The following is a 22,138-nucleotide window of genomic DNA, read 5'->3' as shown; positions in this document are numbered from 1 at the left end:
CAATTCATCGCCAATTGGAGGATATGTGTAGTGATAGTGCTCTTGCAAAAAAAAAAATGTAGCGGGTGCGTAAGTTCAAAGCAGGGTGAACGTATGTAAAAAATGAGCAGAAATCTGGAAATCTGAAATCAGCATCAACTGATGCTAACATTCCCCGTGTTGAAAAGTTATCATGCAAGATGAGCGTGTCACCAGCAGGATATTTATGATACATTGCTTCTAACAATAGGAACAGTAGAATGATGATTACAAACGAACTGGGCCTAAGAAAAGATTCTTTTCGTTAGGTTCCATGCATGCTTATTAACGATTAGAAAGAGGCAATGATTCGATCAAGTGCTGCAAATTTTACCTCAAGTGCTTCAGAAGAGATTGACTAAATTCTTGGAAAGTGTTGTAACAATGGATGAATCACAGATTTCATTATTCAACCCAGAATCAAAACGGTACCACATTCGAGTACAAAACTTAAAAACCATATTCGAGTCGGATTTGAGGCTCTTGACAACCTTAAGTTCAAACCAGAGGATTTAAACTTTACCCGTACAAGAAGAAAATCACTTCTACACGAAAAGTAGTAGTATTTCTATAGAAATATTACGTTAATTACACTGTGCAACAATGAAATTTGCCCGACACGAAAACAGCTGATTCTAAGACAGAAAAAAAGTTGTTTTACCCATTTGACGCCAATGTCCTATATATAGGACAGTGACACTATGTCAGTATGCAACACTGATTAATCAACTAAAATTTCTTCCTGTGTGCTTATGCTCTGCTTTCTTCCAATGTGGTTTGTGGAAATTGGTGCAATTTAAAGGAAACTATTGCACCCTGAAATAGCTTAATTTTTACTATTGATCAACGATTGACTTTTCGTATGAATAAAACATGGAAAGAACAAAGAAATATAAAGTAAGCATTTATTTTGTACTCTTTAAATATTATTCTTTCTGATTGAATTACTGTTTAAACCCACAAAGTAAAATATTTTTATATCAATGCCTTGTTTTCCTAGTGTCTTATATACAGAACATTGGACATTGACCTACCGGTTTTTAAAGATGTTTCAATTCTGACCAAGTATAGAAAGTAAACTTTATGTATGCAGTAGTTATAAAATACATGGTTGTTTTATTTTTTAATCCAAAATACAATATGGATAAATTTACAACGTGAATAAGCAAAAGGTGGACCTTCAGCATGTATAAACTAGTTGCGGAATGTGTGGAAAATCCATAATCTCAATAGTAAAATATAAATTCGAGTCGACAACAATAAAAACTTGCATTGATTTATAAAAGCGATTTACGAACAAACAAAAAGAAAGAAAGAGAAGAAAAAGAAATAAATGTCGTAAAGAAAGCATCAAAGTGCCATAATGCATTGCATCACATAGCAGATTCAAGAATGGCTTCAAAAACTGATGAGCTTATATTCAATCAAAATGAAATTGAATGAAATATTTCAGTTTAACGTCCCACGATTATGCCCTTTAGGCTCAGGGATATGGATGATTAAGGTAAGTGGATGATGATGGAAGAATTGGTGGAATAAGAAAGTGGGAGGAAACGGGAGTACCCCGAGAAAACCCACGGATACGGTTATCCAACACAAATACTCGGCCAGGGATTGAATCAGAGGCCCCACGCACTAGAAGTAAGTACTCTAGCAGTGAGCCATCATACTCCCATAATCAATCAAGATCAAAGGGAAGAAGTAGTATTGGAATCTGTTCACAAACGTTATTGAAACTGCTGTAGTTGCCAGTTGGAATCTTTATCAAATCTTGAGCTTGAGCAACTTGAATCTCCTAGAATTTCAAAGAAATATTAGGCTACTATGACATTACTCTCATCGTTTCACCAATAAGAATTCACCCATTGACACAGGGACTCTATAGAAAGTATCGAGAGACATGAAAAGTAAGCAAACATATGTTAATACGAAATCACGAAGGAAAGCAAAGAAGATGCAAAGTATGTCCGAAGAAACCGATAACATCGTGCCATTAATGTAATGTTTGTTTTTGCGCAGTGCCTTGCCTTGATGATAATCATCTCTAATGTAAAAATGCTGTGTATTGATTTTAGAATATAATCTACCGGTATGTAGTCTTGCAAAAATTGTAGTTTAATAAAACTGACAGTGAGTCGAAATCAGGTCTGTTCTATTTAAAAAAAAAAAAAACATCAACCTAAACAGCCGATGTTTTATATATAGGACAGACTGTACCGGACGTACCCCGATACATACAATCGAACTCCTTTCTTTTTCAAATATGTGTTCCATGTATAAGAAAATATGTAACATGCAATCAAATATACGCAGTAGAAAAATTACGGCACCAAATGGTGGCTTCTTTTGTTATGTAGGTGGTGAATTTACAATTAAGTAGCAGAAACGTCACATTAACTTCACTCGTGGAAAAGGCCTATAAGTTATTCTTCGAATCAAAAGTTGGCGAAGGTAAGAGGCACAGAACAGCTGTTATTCGCGATGCTGTCGTTATCTGAGAGGATGGTTGCATATGACACATCCGTTTATGGCGTTTACAATACCACAGTTATGGAGGGAACCAAAAGATCACCTCACGGACTGTTACTTATGGCTAACGAAAGTATTAGGAATATCAATCAAATCTAAACATACTATTTCCTATCCAAATTTGCAATCCAAAGTAAGACTGATCGAACATTCTGATTCTCTTCCAGTTCCGAGGACACCAACAGCGTGGACACTGAAAATTAATCCAAAAGGTAGTGCGGATGTACCATACAATTCTGATGATGAAATCCCGAAGTGCACACCTTCATCATCACAAATGCAGTTAAAGCTTCTCTCACAGGAAGAACTGGATGGCCTAGTAAGAGATTTTAATCTTTCAAAGAGACAGGTTCTCGGCAGTAGCAAAATAATCTCTTACAACCTAACACACGTATACCGTAAACGTCAGTTTAGATTTCCCATTTACTTTTCAATGGATAGTGGTTATCTGGTATACTGCAATAACATTAATGGACCGTTCAATGCATTTGGAACGAGTGAAGTGGTGCCTTTTTTATTAACTCATCGAAAACCACCCTTAAGGAGGGGCCGCGGTGACTCAGCGTTCACTTCTGGTGCATGAGATCCTTAGTTCGATCCCAGCTTGCGTCAAGTGAGCTTTATGGTGGATAAAAACCGTGTGCATGTGTTCTCTTGGGCTTCTCATATTTTATCCCACTTTCTTCATTCCACCATTTCATTCATTTATCATCATCACCGCCTCCTTTAGCCTAGCCGGCATAACCGTGGGACGTGAAACTTAAAGATTTTTTTTATTTCACCAGCCTGAAAGAAGTTCTCCACAATGAAAAAGAAAACATCTATTCCAGTCCCTTATTCTGCACAATTAAAGGAAACGTACAAGAAGATGGTTACTATTTAGGACAAAAAAAACGTAAATAGAAAATTTGTGAAGGTCTTGAAGTTGTGGAGTTTCTCTTGGGCATGCAAACTGGGTACACAAAATTCTGTTGCATCCTGTGTCTTCGGGATAGCAGGACAAGGAATCAGCATTATTTTGTATCAAAGTGACCTGTCCAAGAAACAAAATGTGTCGCAGCACTGAGCAAACAAAATGTGTCGCATCTGGACCTTGTTGTCCAAGATAGTATCCTTTTATCGGAGCTTCATCTAAAAGCTGGGCTTTATGAAAATAATGGACAATCGAGCAGTAGGTTTCAGTACCTAGGAACAAATTTCCAAAAGTGAGTGATACTAAGATTAACGAAGGAATTTTCATTGGTCCTCAAATTCGTGACTTAATGAAGGACATCGCTTTCGAGGGAGGGCTCACAGACACAGGAAAAGACGCTTGGCTTGTGTTTAGGGATGTTTTGAACTCTTTTCCTGGGAAATGTGAAGACTCTGAATTACAGGAAACTTATTGACAGACTGCTTCTGGCTTATCAACCAATGGAGTGCAACCTGTCGCTCAAGATTCATTTTCTGCAGTCACATTTGAATTTCTTGATATCAAATCTCGGTGATGTCAGCGATGAAAACAGTGAGCGGTTTCATCAAGACACCGCAGCAATAGAAAGAAGATGTAGTGGTAGATGATCACCAAATCATCTAGCAGATTACTTTTAGACCTTACTGCAAAAAGAACCATCATCCAACTCCAAGCCAAAAATCTAGAGGAAAAGCTTCTGAATAAGTCCATTGAGTTCTTTTTCCTGTTTTTCCTCTTTGTTTCCGCAAGTTATTTATTTTCTACTTCAATTGTTGGTTTATGTCTTCTTCATAATACATTAAATGAGTTCATTTTTGCTTCATGAAGTTGAAAATATGCCGCATGACATGTATAATAAACGTCAAGAAATATGTTGCTTGACATATGATTTTAGTGTATATTGGAGTAATGACATCTTCATTTCTCCAAGAACTGGTATGTGACACAATAATTCGGAGTTCATATTCGGAATAGTAAACATCATCTACTTTCGTTCCGGGGCAAAATAAACACTTTCCATTTGTCGCATAGTGATATACTAAGTTTACTGTGAATCGGATCACCTTCAATTGAGGTTTTACACCTAAACAGAAACTATGAAGAAAATGATTTACCATACTCAGGTAGAAAACAGTAAAACTTTGTCATATGGTTATTAATTTCGCTTAGCATTATTTCTGTAATAGTGTAGTTTGATCTTTGATTCTTGATGGGATGAAATTAGTATTGTAGGAGTAAAAGATGGACTGATTGCTCAATACGTGATATATATTTGTAGTGTAACGTGGATTCCTCTGTCACTATAGCAAGGCGCGTCTTCAGGTTGCAGATCGAGGATAAAGCCTCTAGACATAGAGGTCAGCTGCAAAATATATTGAATAAGCAGTCACGATCAGATGACAAAGGGTGGTCCTCCAGCTTGGAGGTTTGGCGTGAGACTAAAAAAAGACACTCGTTGAGAATCATTCACAAAAGCATTGGACCAGGACTGATAACTCGGCACGACCTCAGCAAATTTGGAACATGGAATATAAGAAGTTTTTATAGGACAGGCGCGTTAAAATCCGTAACGAATTAATTAGAGAAATATAGGATAGACGTAATAGGAGTTCAGGGAGTTAGAGGAGAAGGAAAGGGAGCAGTGAAGTCCGGAAATTTTCGTTTTGTGGGAGAAGAAAATAAAATTCACCAATTAGGAACAGGGTTTTTTGTTCACAAATGAATATCAGCAATTAAGCAGGTTGAATTTTCCTTTTATTAATCTTAAGGGTCGGCGGTGTAATATTATTGTTTTAAATATACATATCCCAACATACGATAGGGATGACGATATAAAATACAGTTTTAACGAAGAAGTAGAACGGATATTTGACTAACTCACACGATACTATATGAAAATTCTATTAGGGAATTTCAATGTGAAGGTAGGACGAGAGACTATTTTCAAACTGATTATAGGGAATAAAAGTCTGCATAAGGTAAGTAATAACAATGTTAGAACTCGTGAACTTTGCAACATCCAAAAACATGATCGTGAAAGAGTACAAAATTTCCACATCGCGACGTTCATAAACCATAAATATCCTAACCAGATGGAAAAACACATAATCAAATTGATTACGTTTAGTAGTCAGAAGACAGTCTAGCATAATCGGTGTTCGGTCGTTTAGAGGAGCTGACTGTGACACTGATTATTACTTGGTAGCGAGAGATTGTCGTTAAATAAATGAAATATTCATCTGATAACGGAGAGCTTTAATTTTAAGAGTTAGAGGAGAGCCAGTGGAGAAGGGAATACCAGATTGAAGTGTCGAATAGATTCTCGGTTTTAGAAGGTTCAGTTTGCACTACTGTTAAGGATACTTGGATTGAAATTAGCGATAGTATTAACATTTCAGCAAAAGAAATATTGGGGCACCCAGAAATACATAGGAAGAAAAATGGTTAGACAAGGAATGTACTAAACTAGCAGAGAAGAGAAAACAAACAAAACTGCGTTGGCTACAAAACCCGAACGATATAAGCACACAAAATTTCATTGACATCAGGCAGGAAACTTTCAAAACTTTTAGAAAAAGAAATGCAATTTTTTAAAGCTAAAATTAATGAACTTGAAGATAACAGTGAAAACAAAAACATTGGGATATGTATAAGGACATCAACGAATTTAAGAAAGGCTATCAACATTGTGCTTATAAGTGAGGCGCCTAGTATCAAAATCCGCCACATTCATTTCGCTTAGTTTCCAGTAATCTCGCAAAACGTGCAGTGAAGCTCCATATACACGCGTACAAAGTCCCATATTTGAAATAGTTTTTTAGTATGAAATATTAATCTTTTAAACAAAATTTTGTTTCCATTGAATTCCTTTAGCTCAAACATATAACGAGCGATATATAACTCAATTTCTGTACAAAATGGATTTGGTGGCTTTTTATACTAGGCGCCTCAATTAAAGAAAGCCGGTGGAATAGTTCTTACGATACAGATAGAATCTTGAATAGATGGAACGATTTCTTTGACAATTTTGTTAACATGCAGCCAAAAACTAATATCTTCATGGAGAAAAGAAAATGCACACATCAGAATCGTATTCTGGAGTGCCCTATAAGGAAAATCAAAGATAGCAACCATAGCCTAGAGCATCACCATTCACCAGGTTGTGGCGTATGATGATTATGTAAATCTCATAGGGGTTGGTAGGAGAACAATAGAAAGAAGTGCAGAAGTTTTATTAAACGCTTGCAGGGACATGGGTTTAGAAGTGCAGAGAAAACTAAATTGATAGAAGTTTTCCGGGATCGTAATACTGCATATTATGGATGCGTCAAAATATCAAATAATACTTCCGACAAATACTTTCAAATATCTAAGATCAATATTAACAAACCAAAATCAGGCCTCCAAAGAAATTAAATGTCGACTGAAAGCAGGGAATTCATGTTATTATTCAGTTCAAAATATTTTGTCATCACAAATTCTATCGAGGAATCTGAAGCTTAACTAACTCTATAGCCTATGGAACCTGGAGATTCAATGCCACTTCACAGAAGCTTTCCATTGACTTCTGTCTTTAGCCAACTTCATCCAGTTTCTACTTTGTATTCCTATTACTGCGAGATCCATCTCAATATTGTCCTCCTCTCTGCGCCTATGTCTTTCTAATAGTCGTTTTCCGAGTAAACTTCCAGCTAAAACTTTGAAAGCCTTTTTACTTTCTTCCATTCTGGCTGCTCAACAGAACCTCCTAGCCTTGATGACCCTCACAAGGTTCGGTAAACGGTATAAAATTATGCAATTCTTCGTTATGAAGTTTTCTCCATTCCCGTTCCTCTTGAGTCCAAATATTCGTCTCAATATCTTGTTCTTTTTCTCAAATTAAGCGACCATATTTCGCAACTATACAGGACAACAGGCACGATTATCGTTTTATATATTTTAAGCTTCAAATTCCTCGACAGAATTCGTAAGGACAAAAGATTTTGAACTGAATAATAACATGAATTCCCTGCTTTTAGTCGACATTTAATTTTTTCGTGAATATGGTTTTGGCTATTATTCGACTCTTCAGTGCTATTGCAGCTCGAAACGAAAAATTAATATAATTTTCTTTGAATATAAGGCTTAAATACATATAAAAGAAAACATACAGTATAGAACTAAAGACGTGTAGAAGTAACCAAAAGTAGGTTTAACGCAAGAGTAAAACAAAATGTCCTTCATTGATTTTAGCAAAACCTGGAACTTTCCAGTAAAAAGACTATCCCTAGCACATACACTTTTTTAAATCAAATTCATTATATCTCATAGGTGTTCCTTATGGGCGAACGTCCTGGAAGATAATCAAATCTATAGCTACACGAATTAAGTAAATATTATAGGCACTGTAGTACATAGAGACCCAGAGCCTATTATTGCATTCGATTTTTATAGAAAAGCAGGCCAGAAAGAATTTTAAAATGTATTCTTCTTATAACAGAATTTAGTCCTTCAAAAAGTTGAGTAAAATCTCGAAACATCAGTTACAGATTTATTTCGTATATGCAGAGAAATAAATGCTGAACAAGTGACTCAAATACACATACTTCTCCTAAGCTGCTATGTATTATATTTCACTTGACATATTTAGTATGACATACAAGAAACATTTCTCAAAGTTCTTTCGTAAATTACAAACGTATTTAAACGTGTTTGTATTGTAGTATACAATACAAACAATAGTTGTGTGTTTATTAAAAGTCAATAATTGTTACCAGACGCCATGGTAACGGAGGATAACTAGAATTGGCATTGTAAGTTTGAAAATATGAGAAGGTAAGCTATTGAACTTATCTACCTTGTATGCGTTAAGAAAATTAGAAGTCGAGTTGTTGATTCTTCCTCGTAGACAGATTCGTCTGGGTATGAACTGTGTTGACTACTGGTAATTCTACCATCACCATTGCTATTTGAAATTTAAACGTGGGTAGGAATAAAACATAAACTACACATTATTAGTTTATTCTTATATGATTTTTCCAACGTACTTCTCAAAATCTTCGAACATAATAAATATCTAGTAAATTATGTAGGATTTGCGAATATACTGATATCAATTTTATGCGAAATTCTATAATATAACTACACGATTAATCTAGCTGCACGTCAAAACACTTGAAATTGGAAGTTACAGGAGAAATCTGTAAAGTATTCAGTAGAGTACAAGATGTAATTCTGTTTTATTGTAATCGTGGGTGCTTAGGCTCTTAAATTTTACACAACTATAGGTTATGTCTCAATAATAATCATGTCAATTTATATCATTACAGCTCCTGTTTAACTGGATTTGGTTGGATTGGAGCTTAGCATCCCTTTCAGCACCGAGGCTGTATGAGACATGGACTTACTTACAGCTACAAGAATAGGGGACGGCATCATGTTGGACAGTATCGAATATAGAGCAGATTTCTACATCTTCAAGGAAAATATGAAGAGACATCAGTTATATTTGGTGAGGAATGTCTTCCATATGATACGGTTAAACAAAAGAAGAAGTTAAAGTGTGGGCATACAAATCTCCGGTATGATCCAAGAGAAAAGCGTGCATCCATACCCACAACCAAGCATGGTAAGCAAAGTAAAGCAGTCACTGCGCGTAGGTTGATATGTATCTATCAATTACTTGGTTAGCTATTAACTTCTTATTAATTATTACCGTTTTAGCTGTCTATTACCTTCTTAGTTATTAACTTCTTTATTGGCTATTAATTTTAGCTAGCAATTAATTACTTAGTTAGCTATTGCCTTCTTAGGTAGCTATTACCTTATTAGTTAGCTATTACTTTCTTAGATACGAAGGTAAACGTTAGTAGGAGTAATGTGCAATACATTTCATGACATCTTGTATATAACCAAGGAGATTGCAAGACAAGTTTTCGGGTTATTGACACCTTTACAAAAACAATAACGTGTCGAATGTACACAAAGCATTTTAGACAAGAAGCAAAGCACAAAGTATACCACTTTGAAGATGAAGTTTTTCTAAACAAATATATGACCATAGATGAAAAATAGGTACCGTAGTTCCTATATATACGTATATTTGGTCCTGAAACGAAAGAAATGAAATCAAACATAGACATATACTCATCACTCATAAAAAAAAAAGGCTAACGTGTCGCAGAAACAGTCAATTGCTTGCCATTGTGACTATGAATATTTGATTCATCCACCGTATGCACTTAGTCTGGCATCTTCCATTTCTACCAAATTCTAAGTTTACTCTCAATCCCTATCAATAATTTTACCTTTCAAGAGCCTACATAGGAAGGAAAAAATATATATGTAATTGCATAAGTCTTCAGGCTTTAGTGATACGAAGCCTCATTTCTTACTTATAGCCTTTCATGTTAGCCTAGTGGTTAGGCATGTATCTTTAATGCACGTGGTCCTGGCTTCGATTCCCAATGGGAGAGCACAAAAATTTTATTTCACAGTCATTCACTTTCATTAACTGACCGTCTACATTAGCCTGAGGGCAAATCGTGGAATATCAAAGAATTATCTTCAATTTCTTTTCTTATCTTACTCACTCAATTTAGTATATATAATTCTTAACAAAGACCACATGGATCGATGAAGAAAATTTTGTACAAATAAATTTTCAAGACAAATATTTTGTATAGTAATAAAATGCCTTTTTCCAAATAAAAATTATACAGAGTGATTCAGACAGGTGTTTAGTCTGTTTTCCATATTATACCGCGTATCTCATGGAGTATACGCCCACTACTCACTGATTATCAGAATGACTAAGTGTCAATACTACAGGGATGGATGGATGGTCGTTTCAAAACTAATAACACTGGCCTATCAATGCGAAGATGAAGAAATAAATTTCAAACTTTTCATAGTTTAGTACTCATATGAAGTACAAGTCTGAGTATGAAGACACAAAATTTCTACCTAAAAGCATTTTACCCTTCTGTTTGTTAATCGAGACGTTAATTTACGAAATTTGTTGTTTGTTTACAATTTCTTTTTTACAATAAACTTATAAGAAACTCATATTTTTGTTGACAAAAATGTAATTTTACGCCATTTGATACTGGACCTACTGATTTGTAAAATTAGTGTATAACATTACGTATCACCGTCTTTTCCTGTTAAAATGCTCACTGTAATAATGAAAGTAGTAAGAAAAACATTGCATCATGGGAGTTTGTGGTTGATAGTAACATCCGAAAACATGTATCACGTAGCATACCCAAAAAATTTATATTCGTGAAGGAAGTAAAATGAATATAGCAGAACCGTATATTCCAGAGCCGAACAGAACAAAAATAGCAGTTGCTATACCCAAGTAAGCAGTTTAATGTTGACCAACAGTTAATTTTTGATTCTGATCACGGTTTTTCAACAGCGCTACGACATTATGTTATCCGCATTGCCGCAATAGTTTTCAACCAACCAATTTTTACCTGAAAAGCAATCAAATTGACTACCAGTAATTACCAAAAGTAAGCGTTATTGATACTGTGAATAGATTGATCGATTGAATTCAATGAAATTGGGTATTGTAAATTGTGCTTGAATTAAAAGCGAAATTCCTTGGTTCAAATCGACGGTTTTTTTTTTTTTTTTTTTTTACTACGGTAACATGCTTGTATCCCAAAGTTCTGTTACTTACGAAAAATCAAATCAATCAAAAATCAACGTTTGGCTGACTATTTTGGTTACTTGGGTAAGGAAAGCCAATTAACACAAATTTCAGTGTATCATTGAAATTACTGATGAGTTAATTTTAGTTGGAGGGGTAAACTTGTGAAACGAGATATACAAACCCGTTCTCATCATTAGGAACAAGGCGGAATTATCACAAGACTAGAAAGAATTGATCATTGTTTCAATTTGCAAGAAAGGGGTGAGGGATATCTCTTTTTTTTAACATCCTCTAAAATTCTCTTAGCAAGATTGCCTCCATACACAGGTGAATTTATTGGAAATTTGTCAGTTGGGATTTAGATAAAATCAAACAACTATCGATCAGATATTTATCATCGACAGTACTCAAAAAGAAATGGGAGTACAACACCCAGGCACACAAATTATATTTTTATTTTTTACTATATATAAAACTACATAAGCTGACATAAATTATTGAGTCTTCCTGTAGAGCTACAATGATTAAATTTGGCATGATTGTAGCTTTTCGGGTCAAACCCGCAGGAAAATTGCCAAAAGTAAATATTTTTAATTTTTAGGGGGTCTAAAGAGGGGATGAAGAATTTCCCCATGTTATTTAAATGGGCCTTTTTGGACCTATAATCTCATGTTTCAGGTACTTAAAATTGGAATAAAAACTTGAAATTCGGTATGCTTATACGTTTTTGTTAGCACTACCTAAGTAAATCAGTAAAGATAAAAAATCCTAACTTTAGAGTGGTTTTATAGGGTACCGAAAAATCTTTCCCATATTATTTATATGCAACACCTTTTACAGTTCCGATTTATTGAGCACTTCCTGTAGGGCTACAGTGATTAAATTTGGCATGATTGTAGCTTTTCGGGACAAACCCACAGAAAAATTGCCAAAAGTGAATATTTTTAATTTTTTGGGGGTCTAAAGAGGGGATGAAGAATTTCCCCATATTATTTAAATGGGCCTTTTTTGGACATATAATCTCATGTTTTAGGTACTTAGAATTGGAATAAAAACTTGAAATTCGGTATGCTTGTACGTTTTCGTTAGCGTTACTTAAATGAATCATCAGAAATAGAAATTTCCAACCGTAGTGTGGTTTTATGGGGAACTGAAAAATCTTTCCCATATTATTTATATGGGACGTCTTCTACACTCCAAAATGTTTAGGCACTTCCGACAGGATTAGAATGATGAAATTTATCATGATTGTAGCCTTCCAAGATTAACCAACAGAAAAATTACCAAAGGTGAATTTTTAAAATTTTTTAGGGGTGTAAAGGGGGATGAAGAAATTACCATGCTATTTCCTTAGGATACAAAATCTTATCTTTTAGACAGTTGAAATAGGAAAAGAAACGATAAAATTGTGGGTTCAGGAGATGCGGGGCCGTAGGCCGAGCAAAGACAGTTTGTGAGGGCGAAGCCCCTGGATGGGCAGATTCAGGAAATATGAAGAGCAAGTTCACGAAATTCACTGTTGATGCAAAGGCCGATAGTTAAGAAATGCGAGGCCGTAGGCCGAGCAGAGTTGGGGACCTGGGGGCGGAGCCCCCAGCTAGCCAAAGGCTAGTTATAATTACACAATAATCATATAATTCTGAAATCAATATATATAATTATTTACTGATTTCAGAAAGGATTACGACTCGGTTAGGAGAGAAATTTTGTAGGCTACAACCTTATCGAATTTGGTTCACCATGAAAGCTTGTTAGATTAATAAAGATGTGCTTGTGAACAAGTATTTCCCTATTCGGACTTTATTTTTGGTGAAATGAAATGAAATAAAGTCCGAATAGGGATATACTTGTTCACAAGCTTTCTTGTCATGATGCCCTGAAGCAAGGAGATACGTTGTCGCCATTGTTATTTATTAATTTTAAAGTACTTTATAAGGTAAATTAAAGATAGAAAGCTTAAAGCTGAATGACACTTACTAGGTTATGACTTATGGAGATGACGTCAATCAAATAGAAGATGAAATGAGGATAATAGAAGGAATATTAAACAAAACTGACCAAAGTACTAAATATATTAATAATACTTGTGTAACCGCTTTCATCAGACAAGTTCACTCTCCTGTCCAGGTTGGGAACCAGTGATTTACGCCTTTGAGTTCAATATTTTAAATTCATCAATCAAAATAATAAGTTGTAGTTTTATAAACTACGAGACTATATACACTAAGATTTATGCAGGTCAAGATGTTTAGGAAATATTCTTACACTTAACGGTTGGAGATTAAGGATTAACGTTTTTATCTTATTCTCGGGGTGACTCAAGGTTTTTTGTGCCGCAATCGGAAATTCTATCTTACTTTCTTTCACTTTTTTTAAAGTCTCACAAGGTAAACTAGGATACATTTAGCTACACAAATTGACTTGATTTGATTTTGAGTTTAGCGACCATTTTAGCAGCGAGGAGATAATCCAATCCTTTCATTGATTCCCACTGCTATAATAGTTTTTACAGGTACGTGACTTCACGTACCGCGTTTCACAATGTCGGTTGAAATTCAACTATAGTAGTTGGTAGTGCAGTACTGTACTTGTCAAACCTGCTATAGCAATCGGTAGAAATGGATTAAAACACTTATCTATGAAAATATAGTATTTAAATCTCCTCTTCCAGTTCTTTTTTTCTGTTAACATTGGTTAATTTATAACTAACCTGTCATTTGATATCAACTTTAAAAAAAAAAAAAAAACTAACCTGTGAATTAACATCAACTAGATGACCTCCTTCGTCTCTACAAACATCTGCAGCAGATTGGTAGTTTATGTTAGTTGTCTCTTCATGAACTCTGTAACATTTACCTTGGAAAGGAATTTCGCCTGGCCGGCAAAATGATGCACTGTTTTTAATACAATTCACATTGACAACATCATAACGTACATGACACCTATTGCCGTAAGTAATGTTACAAGATGTTAGTTGGGTTTCCTCTCCAGAACATGATACTGCTTCGATAACTGACGGCCATTCTTCCTCTGAGTCTTCTAGTTCTGCACCTTGCCATGTTTGCTCAGCACCTCTGTAAAGAGAAGATAATGCCCTCTATTTTTACGTTATAGTAATGCGTTACATATTTATTTGATAGTCAAGACGAAGAGAAATATTCATATTAATCCGTCATATTTTTCTTTACTTTAGTGCCCATCCAATCCGAAATGTGTGGCGGGACAGATCAGCTTTTTGAAACTCATTTCTCCTTTCCGTAGTTCGCAGAGCTGTCCTAGCAACTAAACATTTCACATGTAAAAAAAAATGTATGTAAGTTGCTTTCTCACCTTACATTTCATTTTATCAATAATAGGAACTAATTTGAATAGTAAAGCTTCCTTTGAAGTAATTATTTCTATGGTAAACCTTACATAAAATTACACTCAAATTTGTCAATTGTCTACCGATGCCAACTGTGCCAACAAGCATCTCATGACCAGGCAAGTACTTCATTGAGAAAAAATTCGAAGAAAAAAATTTAAATATTTAACTAGTTTGCGACCAAAATTGTATATGAAAAAGTTACAATGTACAAGAAAACTATATAGTTGTACCCAAGAAAAAAAATATTGAATTATAGTGGAAGTATAAAAAGAGGTTTGTGGAGCATGTCACGACAATTAATATGCGTCGTGGAGAATGGAGGGGAAATGGGTATTTCGACTGAGGTTAATTACATTAATTATTTGGAGGGACATACATCATTGCTGGCAACTGATGGATACTTATAAGTAACTTTGATTTAATGAGACAAAATCAAATTTTCAAATTGGGTAAAAATTAGAGGAAAATTACACTATCACACACACAGAAATAGTTCAGCAATTTTCCCACTAATATAACCATACAACAAATCTTCTCAAGCTTAGCTGTGGCATGCTTTACTGTAGTTTATTCATTTTCTGTTCATTTTCCTTCATGACATACCGTTTATTGCATATATTCCGATAAAGGTATTACAAACTGTATATACAAGAAGCATACTGAAAGTCGTGAGCAACATGTTTTCACAGCCGTAATCTTTAGTTGTAAGAGAAAGGAAGTATATCATCTCACTTTACAGACCTTTCTTTCTTTCTTTCCAGACGTTGATGCTGTTTGTTGCTAGTACGTGACCACAGGAAGGATTTCCAAAATAGCGGGCAGCGGCATGTTTTGACAGCATACTGTAATTGAATTCCTTGTTAAAGAGGACCAATGTGCTTATGAGACTCACCGCAGACTGCAGCGCGCCTATGGAGACGTGGCTATGGGTGTCAGCAGTGTTAGAAGATAGGTGAAACATTTTAAGGATGGAAACACGAGTATCGGAGATGGGCCTCGCAGGGGGTGCCCTCGAACAGCCTCCACGAAATACAACAAGGTAAGGGTTGATGAGCTGATTAGGGGAGGTAGGCGTATCACTGTGAATGAAATCGCTGCAAAACTTAGTGCTGGACATTATAAGAGGCACACATATAGCTATGTTCTATTTAGCATTTTTATGTTAATTTCACGCGAAATTTTTGCATAATATTAGAATAATTTACATATCTATATGTTAATTAAGAGTATATAAGTTAGTTTAGAGTAGAAGTATTTTCTTTTCACTTATTCTTGGAATTATGCATAGGATTATGCATATATATATATATATATATATATATATATATATATATATATATATATATATATATATATATATATATATATATATATATACTTTTAGGTATATATATATATGTAATGTTAGGTTAATTAGTATATAAAATAGGTGAATTAAACATTTTTATTTGAAATATAAAAATATATGTAGGAAAGAAAACTTAACGGAAAAGCACCACTGAGTAAAAAAAATGTTCCGTAGCAGTTAAAAGCTGTGTTCGTGCACCCAGGTTTGCTATCTACAGTTAAAGAAGAATTGTGGTATGAGAGAAATTTTATCTAGGTCATATATTTAAATCATACTTCTAACTTAGTTAGGTAGAAGTGAGCAGAGTTGCTAACGTTGCTGCAGATAGTGCCCTGGCGACATAGATCCTATCCCATTATATTTGTGTATTTCTGCTCAGATATTTTAGCAAGTGGGTTTGAATTCTTGGGAACAATAAGGTATTACTTTTTCGTAAAGTGACCATTTTTGACAGTAGAAACTTCTAAAGCGTGGGTTGGATCCCGCCAGAAAACCAGCCTATATTTTTTTCTTCAAAGCGCGGTTTCGACAGTGAAAAGCTCCTGCTCTTCCCGCGAGTGGGTTTTCCCCCATTGAAAATCATGAATGCAGTCATATCTTAGCATTATTTAGAATTGTAGAAATGTAAGATAAGATGTAATTTTGGTCAGAAAAGATGTTTTCGTTGTTACCTTAACTTTAAAACAAAAGCTTATTACTTTACTGTGCTTGGTGTTGACATTGCTGTAATTGAGACGACAGCGATACGCAGTACCGTGAATGTTATAGCAGCCGATATGTGTATATTTACGGATTATTAATTCTAAATTGAATGTCACTGCTGGAATCCTATGTAAATATAATCAGAGGAATATTAGGTACAATGTAATATAGAATATATTGTTGATTCATGATAATTATTGTGAAAAAAAGTGAAAAACCAAGAACAAGTGTGTGTGTGGAGGTTGCGAGAGATCACCGCTAGAGTACTCTGGCAAGGTAAACAAACGCACATGGACTGGGTTCGGCAAGGAAGGTTGTTTACAAAGAAAATTGACAGTGACGCCGGGGAAAACAATACGAAAACAAGTATTTAACATTTGAATAACAAAGTGTGTGATACACCGTTTTAAAGCTTAGTATTTCCTCTATCTGGTGGTCAAACTCAATACAGATGACAAGCAATAATAATTTAAGAATAAATGAAAGATTACATGAAAGTGTACTACCCAGACATTTTGGCGACAAAACCCATTAGGGTCTGCGAAAAGGGACTATACATTGAATTTTGGGTAGGTCAGGAGCGAGCCTTTCAAAATAATGTTCTTTCCTCTGAAAGAAAACTGTTTGACTGGGAAGGAGCGAGGGAGTTGGTGCTAAGACGCAAAATACAGAGGTCATCCTCTGTAATAGTTAGTGCAAGACTCATCGTGACAGTGGTCTGTTTTGTGAGATAGGCACATTTTAATAGAAGGATTGCGACGTTACTCGAGATTGAGTTTTTTTTCTTTCGTCTCGATCTGAAATATCAACTACAGTAAGTCTTTCTCAGAACTTAGCGTCATCTCGGTGTGTGCTTTACGGGCAACACATGTTGCGAGACGAGATGTTAAAAAGAGGAGAGTTTGAATATTTTTTTATAATGCAAAGACTGAGTTTTAAATCTGCAGCTAGGACAATGGCTACTAGCGTATAGCTCTCATATGTAATTTGCCATGTGATATATATATATAAAATTTGAAAAGTAAAATTTTAAGTGCGTCATATGTGGCCAGTGTGGCAAGAACTTTGGAACTGGACCGTAAAATCAGCGCATTTCCAGAGACTTTTGAGGCAGTCCAGACGAGAATTATCCAGTAACACTGCATAAACCAGATGTCTTCAAATGGATCCAGAGATACTCAAGAGAGAGACACCAGTGCAGCGAAGAAACAACCAGAACAGCCACCAGTAGCAACAATTGATATCACCTAGGAGGTTCCAGGATGCCGAGCGAACTTCAGTGAGAAGAGAGAGGACTGAAGGAAGAAGACAATGAAGAACGCGTCAAGACAATACGTGCACGAACTATGAACAGAAATATATAATGGCCAAATTTTCATTAAGAAAATAATAATTAATTATTTTTTTTGACCGGTCACTTTAATTTAATATTCGTGTGAATATAAAATAATTCTTTTGTGTGTGTGTGAATATCAGTGTTTCAAATCTGTATGATTTCTGTGGAGGAGTGGAGTGTCTATTTCATCACCATTAAAAATTCAACAAAATAACACGGAAGTCTTTCTTGTACGGATTCCAGACATCAATTAAGGTATGTGGAAAATTTCGCATTTGTTTTTCTTTTACACCATGGAAAGAACTTGAACAGAGAAGGGTGTATGGTTGTAATCTGACCATTTCAATGGAGCATCTGTATTGAAGTAAAGCCACTGATTACCTGAGTTAAAGAGTATTTGGCATATTTACAGATCACATAATTCTTTATATATATATAAAAAAAAAGCTCTACCGAATATTTCTTTTATATCTTTAAAATTTTAAGTAATAACAAGTAATTCATATAATTCATTTACATAACTTCTGTTAATTGCTTTATTTAAATACTTCTTGGGACTGTCCATTAAGGGCACTCCACCATTGTGGTGCGAATATTTAAATATTTTAATTTCGAAATCTGGCTATGTCCAACACGTTCACTTTGGCCCACCACAAACCTGGCTTACGCAGCGTAAGGCGAGATCACTTCAGTGTCACGGGTTGTAATATTTAAAAAAAGTGGATGCTGTCAATGAAATGTTCAGAGCCATACACCAACAATGAAGTAATAAGCTTTGTGTCCGGAAACATTTTATTTACGAATTTTGTTTCTTTGTTTCCTTGTTTATTTTGAAAAAACAGGCAAAATTACATGTTTTATTTGTAAGAATTTAGAGTTATTTTGATTAGTTTTTCCATGTGTGCCTGTCGGAAAATTTAAGAGGGGGATAACATTTATTTTGCGTGTTATTTTTATAAGATACAGAAATTAGCATATCTTAGAAAGTTAGAGAGTTAGAGTATTTCTATTAAGTTGATGGTGGTCACTAGACTACAGAAAAAGAAAATGGAAGAAGACCTGGTTAACTTTCCGCAGAATCAGCTCGGCGAGTTAGAGTTAGTGGAGAGAATGGCGAATATAGAAAGCCAGGGAGAAGTTAGTAACCTAAACGGAAATCAGTGAAGTCAGGAAAACGAAAAGGAATCGATCCCTGGACCATCCAGTGTTGTGAACATGGAGACATTGGATCCATCTATGAATCCACTGTTTGTAATGTTACAACAGCTGGTAAAGAGCACTGTGAAAGAACTCGTTGACAAACAGGAAAGGTCAGTAAAGGAACTAGTTGATAAGCAGGAAAAAATTGCACAACAGCAGGAAAAGTCAGTACAGGAATTAGTGAAAAGGCAGGAAGTAAATAGCAGTAGATTAATGAACAGTATAGCTGAACTGAGTACTCGGCTGGATGCAACAGCTGATTCGTTCAATGAGCGATTAGCTGGAGCATGCAACGGGTTACGAGGTTCAATAAGAGCGAATGATGAGAGGGTACAGCAGCTCGAGGCGAGTAACAATAGAAATTAGATGAGATACAGTTAACTTTAGGACAAGACATTGTGAGAGTAGACAACCAGGTAGAAAGCGTCAGGACTTGTGTAGAACAGGTGACAAGTAGGTTGGAAAGCGTTGAGGGTTCAATTGCTCAAGCTGAGAATAATATGCAGCGTGTAGAAATACAGTGGAGAGAAGAAAGGGGTCGATTACGCGAAGAAATTTGTCACGAAAACCAGCTTGAAGAGGTGCGGAGTGAATACCGAAATGGTATGCAAGAGATACAACAGAATATTTCTTCTGTTTGCACCAAATTAGAGAAAGAACTTGCTTCTTTAAAAAAAATCGGTTCGAGAAATTGATGACAGAGGTGAAAGAATAAACAATAACCGACCCGGTACCTCTCGAGACGCTCCTTGTTTTGTCTTTAGAGACGAGACAGAATCCCGCGCATCGTCAAACGCTCAGCCACCTGTCTCTACGTGCCAGCTAGCATCAGCTGTGGGACTGATGCATCGTGATCTGTCTCTTCCTATATTCTCTGGTTTAGAAAGTGAAGTGCAGACTCATAATTTTCTTGTCGAGCTCGATAATTATTTTGATCTCACGGGAGTACCGGTAGATCGAAAGCTACAGTTTGTCTCGAAATGCTTTAGAAATACATCACTGCAATGGGCTCAAGTAACTCTAATTAAGTGCAAGACGTATCAAGGTTTTATCATGCATTTCAAACGAACCTATTTGAGAAAAGAAAAGTTGGCGAACTTACGTGCGACCATTCTAACGGCTCGGTTTGATAGCCGCTCAAATAGGCTTCCCACGGAGTACCTTTTAGACTTGCTGCATAAGAATAGTATTTTATCGCCGCCATTAGAACCGCAAGTACTTTTAAAGATACTGCCAAGACAACTGCCATCTTGGATTTACAGGTCTTTGACATTATCCAAACCTAAAACAATCGAAGAATTGGTTGGTCTGGTGGCAGAATTGCAAGTGACGTATCAAAATAATAGCGGAAACAATAACATTAGAAGGGGGATTGATATGATGTCAATAGAAGAAAGCGATAATGAAAGGTCTAGCGGTACATCGTATAGACATCGCCCATATTCCCCACGAAAGAATCGCAATAATCAGAATCGTGATGGAAATACACAGAGAGGTAGAGGGAACACGAGTAGGCAATTTGGCAATCATGGAACGACATGGTCACCAAGGGATAGAAATGGTGAGAATAATAACAATGAAAGGTCTCAGGGTCGTTCAAACAACCGAGGTTCCTTCAGGGGCAGGAATAATCCCAGAGGTCGGAGGAGATCATACTCTGGTGAAGAGCAGATGAACAATCTGGAATTCAGTAGGGGTAACGGTTCTTCTAATGAAAGTGAAAACCAAAGATCTAGGTCACAGAGCCGCCGGAATATGAGACAAACAGTTTCTAGACAGTGAGAAACGTACGCACGCTGTCTAGGAGCTACATATGACTGTTCTCTATCTGATAGTGGTAAATTTTCACCGAGTAGTGTGCGTAATGAGGATAGTTCTTATCATGCTGAACATAATAAGGCAGAATGCGAAACGTCTGTCAAACAGTTAGAAATCATGGGATTAGAAAATAATAGCCGAGATTGCATACAATGTGACCAAATTATTAATAAACGATATTTTTCGGATGATAAAAGTGCCAAAGGTAAAGATAAAGAATTATGCTTGCTTTTGAGAAGTGGAAAAGAGATTAAATTAAATAAAGGTCTTTTTGATGAATCAAATGCCATTTTTCGAGATTTATTGGAAACAGGTGAAAGGGAGAATGTACCTACCAACTATGTTATAACGTTACCAGAAGTAGAAACTTGTTTATTTGGTAAAAAAGTATGTGCTCTTCTTGACAGCGAAGCATCTATTAGCGTAATTAGTAGTGACTTATGGGCACAGGTAAAGAATACCACCCCACCCCCTGCATTCCTAAAAGCAAACATTATAAAGGTTAGTTCGGCTTTTGGAAAATCTATAGCCAAAATCCTTGGACAAGTGATGCTAGTAATGACATTCAGTAATCAAGAATTCTATACTGTGGGATTAATTGTACAAAGATTAAATCGTCCCTTGATTATTGGGTCACAGTTCTTTGCTGAGAGCAAGGCTGTGCTAGATTATAATATGGGAGTTTTGAGACTAAATTCACCAACTGAGGTTCAGGTTAGTTTTCAAGATGTAGAAATCGAAGAGAGTGAGTTAGTGGTCAGGAGTTTGACTTTAGAGTTTGAAGATGAAGAGAGATTTTTATATTCATTTCCCATAGGCAAAATAGGCGAAATTGGCGAAATAGGCGAAACGGGTATAGAACCCATCTATGCATTTCAGATGGAAAATGTAAGAAATAGAGAAGGGCATAATAAGGAGATGACTTCTCTCAGAACCCATCTGGATGATGGAAAATATCCGACAGCTACTGAACTTGCCAATGTAGTGTACAGCACGCATGAATGGAATAAAGTACAAACTAAAGTCACACCAGCTGAGATTTCTAGCCTCGTAGAAGGGTACACTGACCTCAGTGTGGTCGAAAAGCAAAAATTAAGAGAAGTTTTAATGAAGCATAGAGAAGTGTTCGATTTAAAACCAGGGTGTATAAAGGGATATGAACACAGTATAGAATTGCGTGAAGAAGGGAAATTCAAAGCTAAAATGTATCCATATGCATTGAAGTT

The 22,138-nt window shown here is 35.7% G+C and overlaps 1 protein-coding gene across 1 annotated transcript in view; it reads right to left on the bottom strand.

The window, feature by feature from the left end:
* teq (Tequila) overlaps positions 1-22,138 on the bottom strand; it is a 409,295-nt gene that overhangs the window by 157,918 nt on the left and 229,239 nt on the right. Inside the window, exon 4 of the mRNA XM_081772160.1 lies at positions 13,894-14,215. Coding sequence (XP_081628286.1) covers positions 13,894-14,215 — 322 coding nt within the window. The remainder of the gene's footprint in view (positions 1-13,893; positions 14,216-22,138) is intronic.

This window comes from Thermobia domestica, chromosome 1 (assembly GCF_964235325.1).
Source record: "Thermobia domestica chromosome 1, izTheDome1.hap1.1, whole genome shotgun sequence".
Classification (NCBI taxonomy): domain Eukaryota; kingdom Metazoa; phylum Arthropoda; class Insecta; order Zygentoma; family Lepismatidae; genus Thermobia; species Thermobia domestica.
The sequence above is the reverse complement of the archived record's forward strand: the minus strand, read 5'-3'. Positions and strand labels throughout refer to the sequence as shown.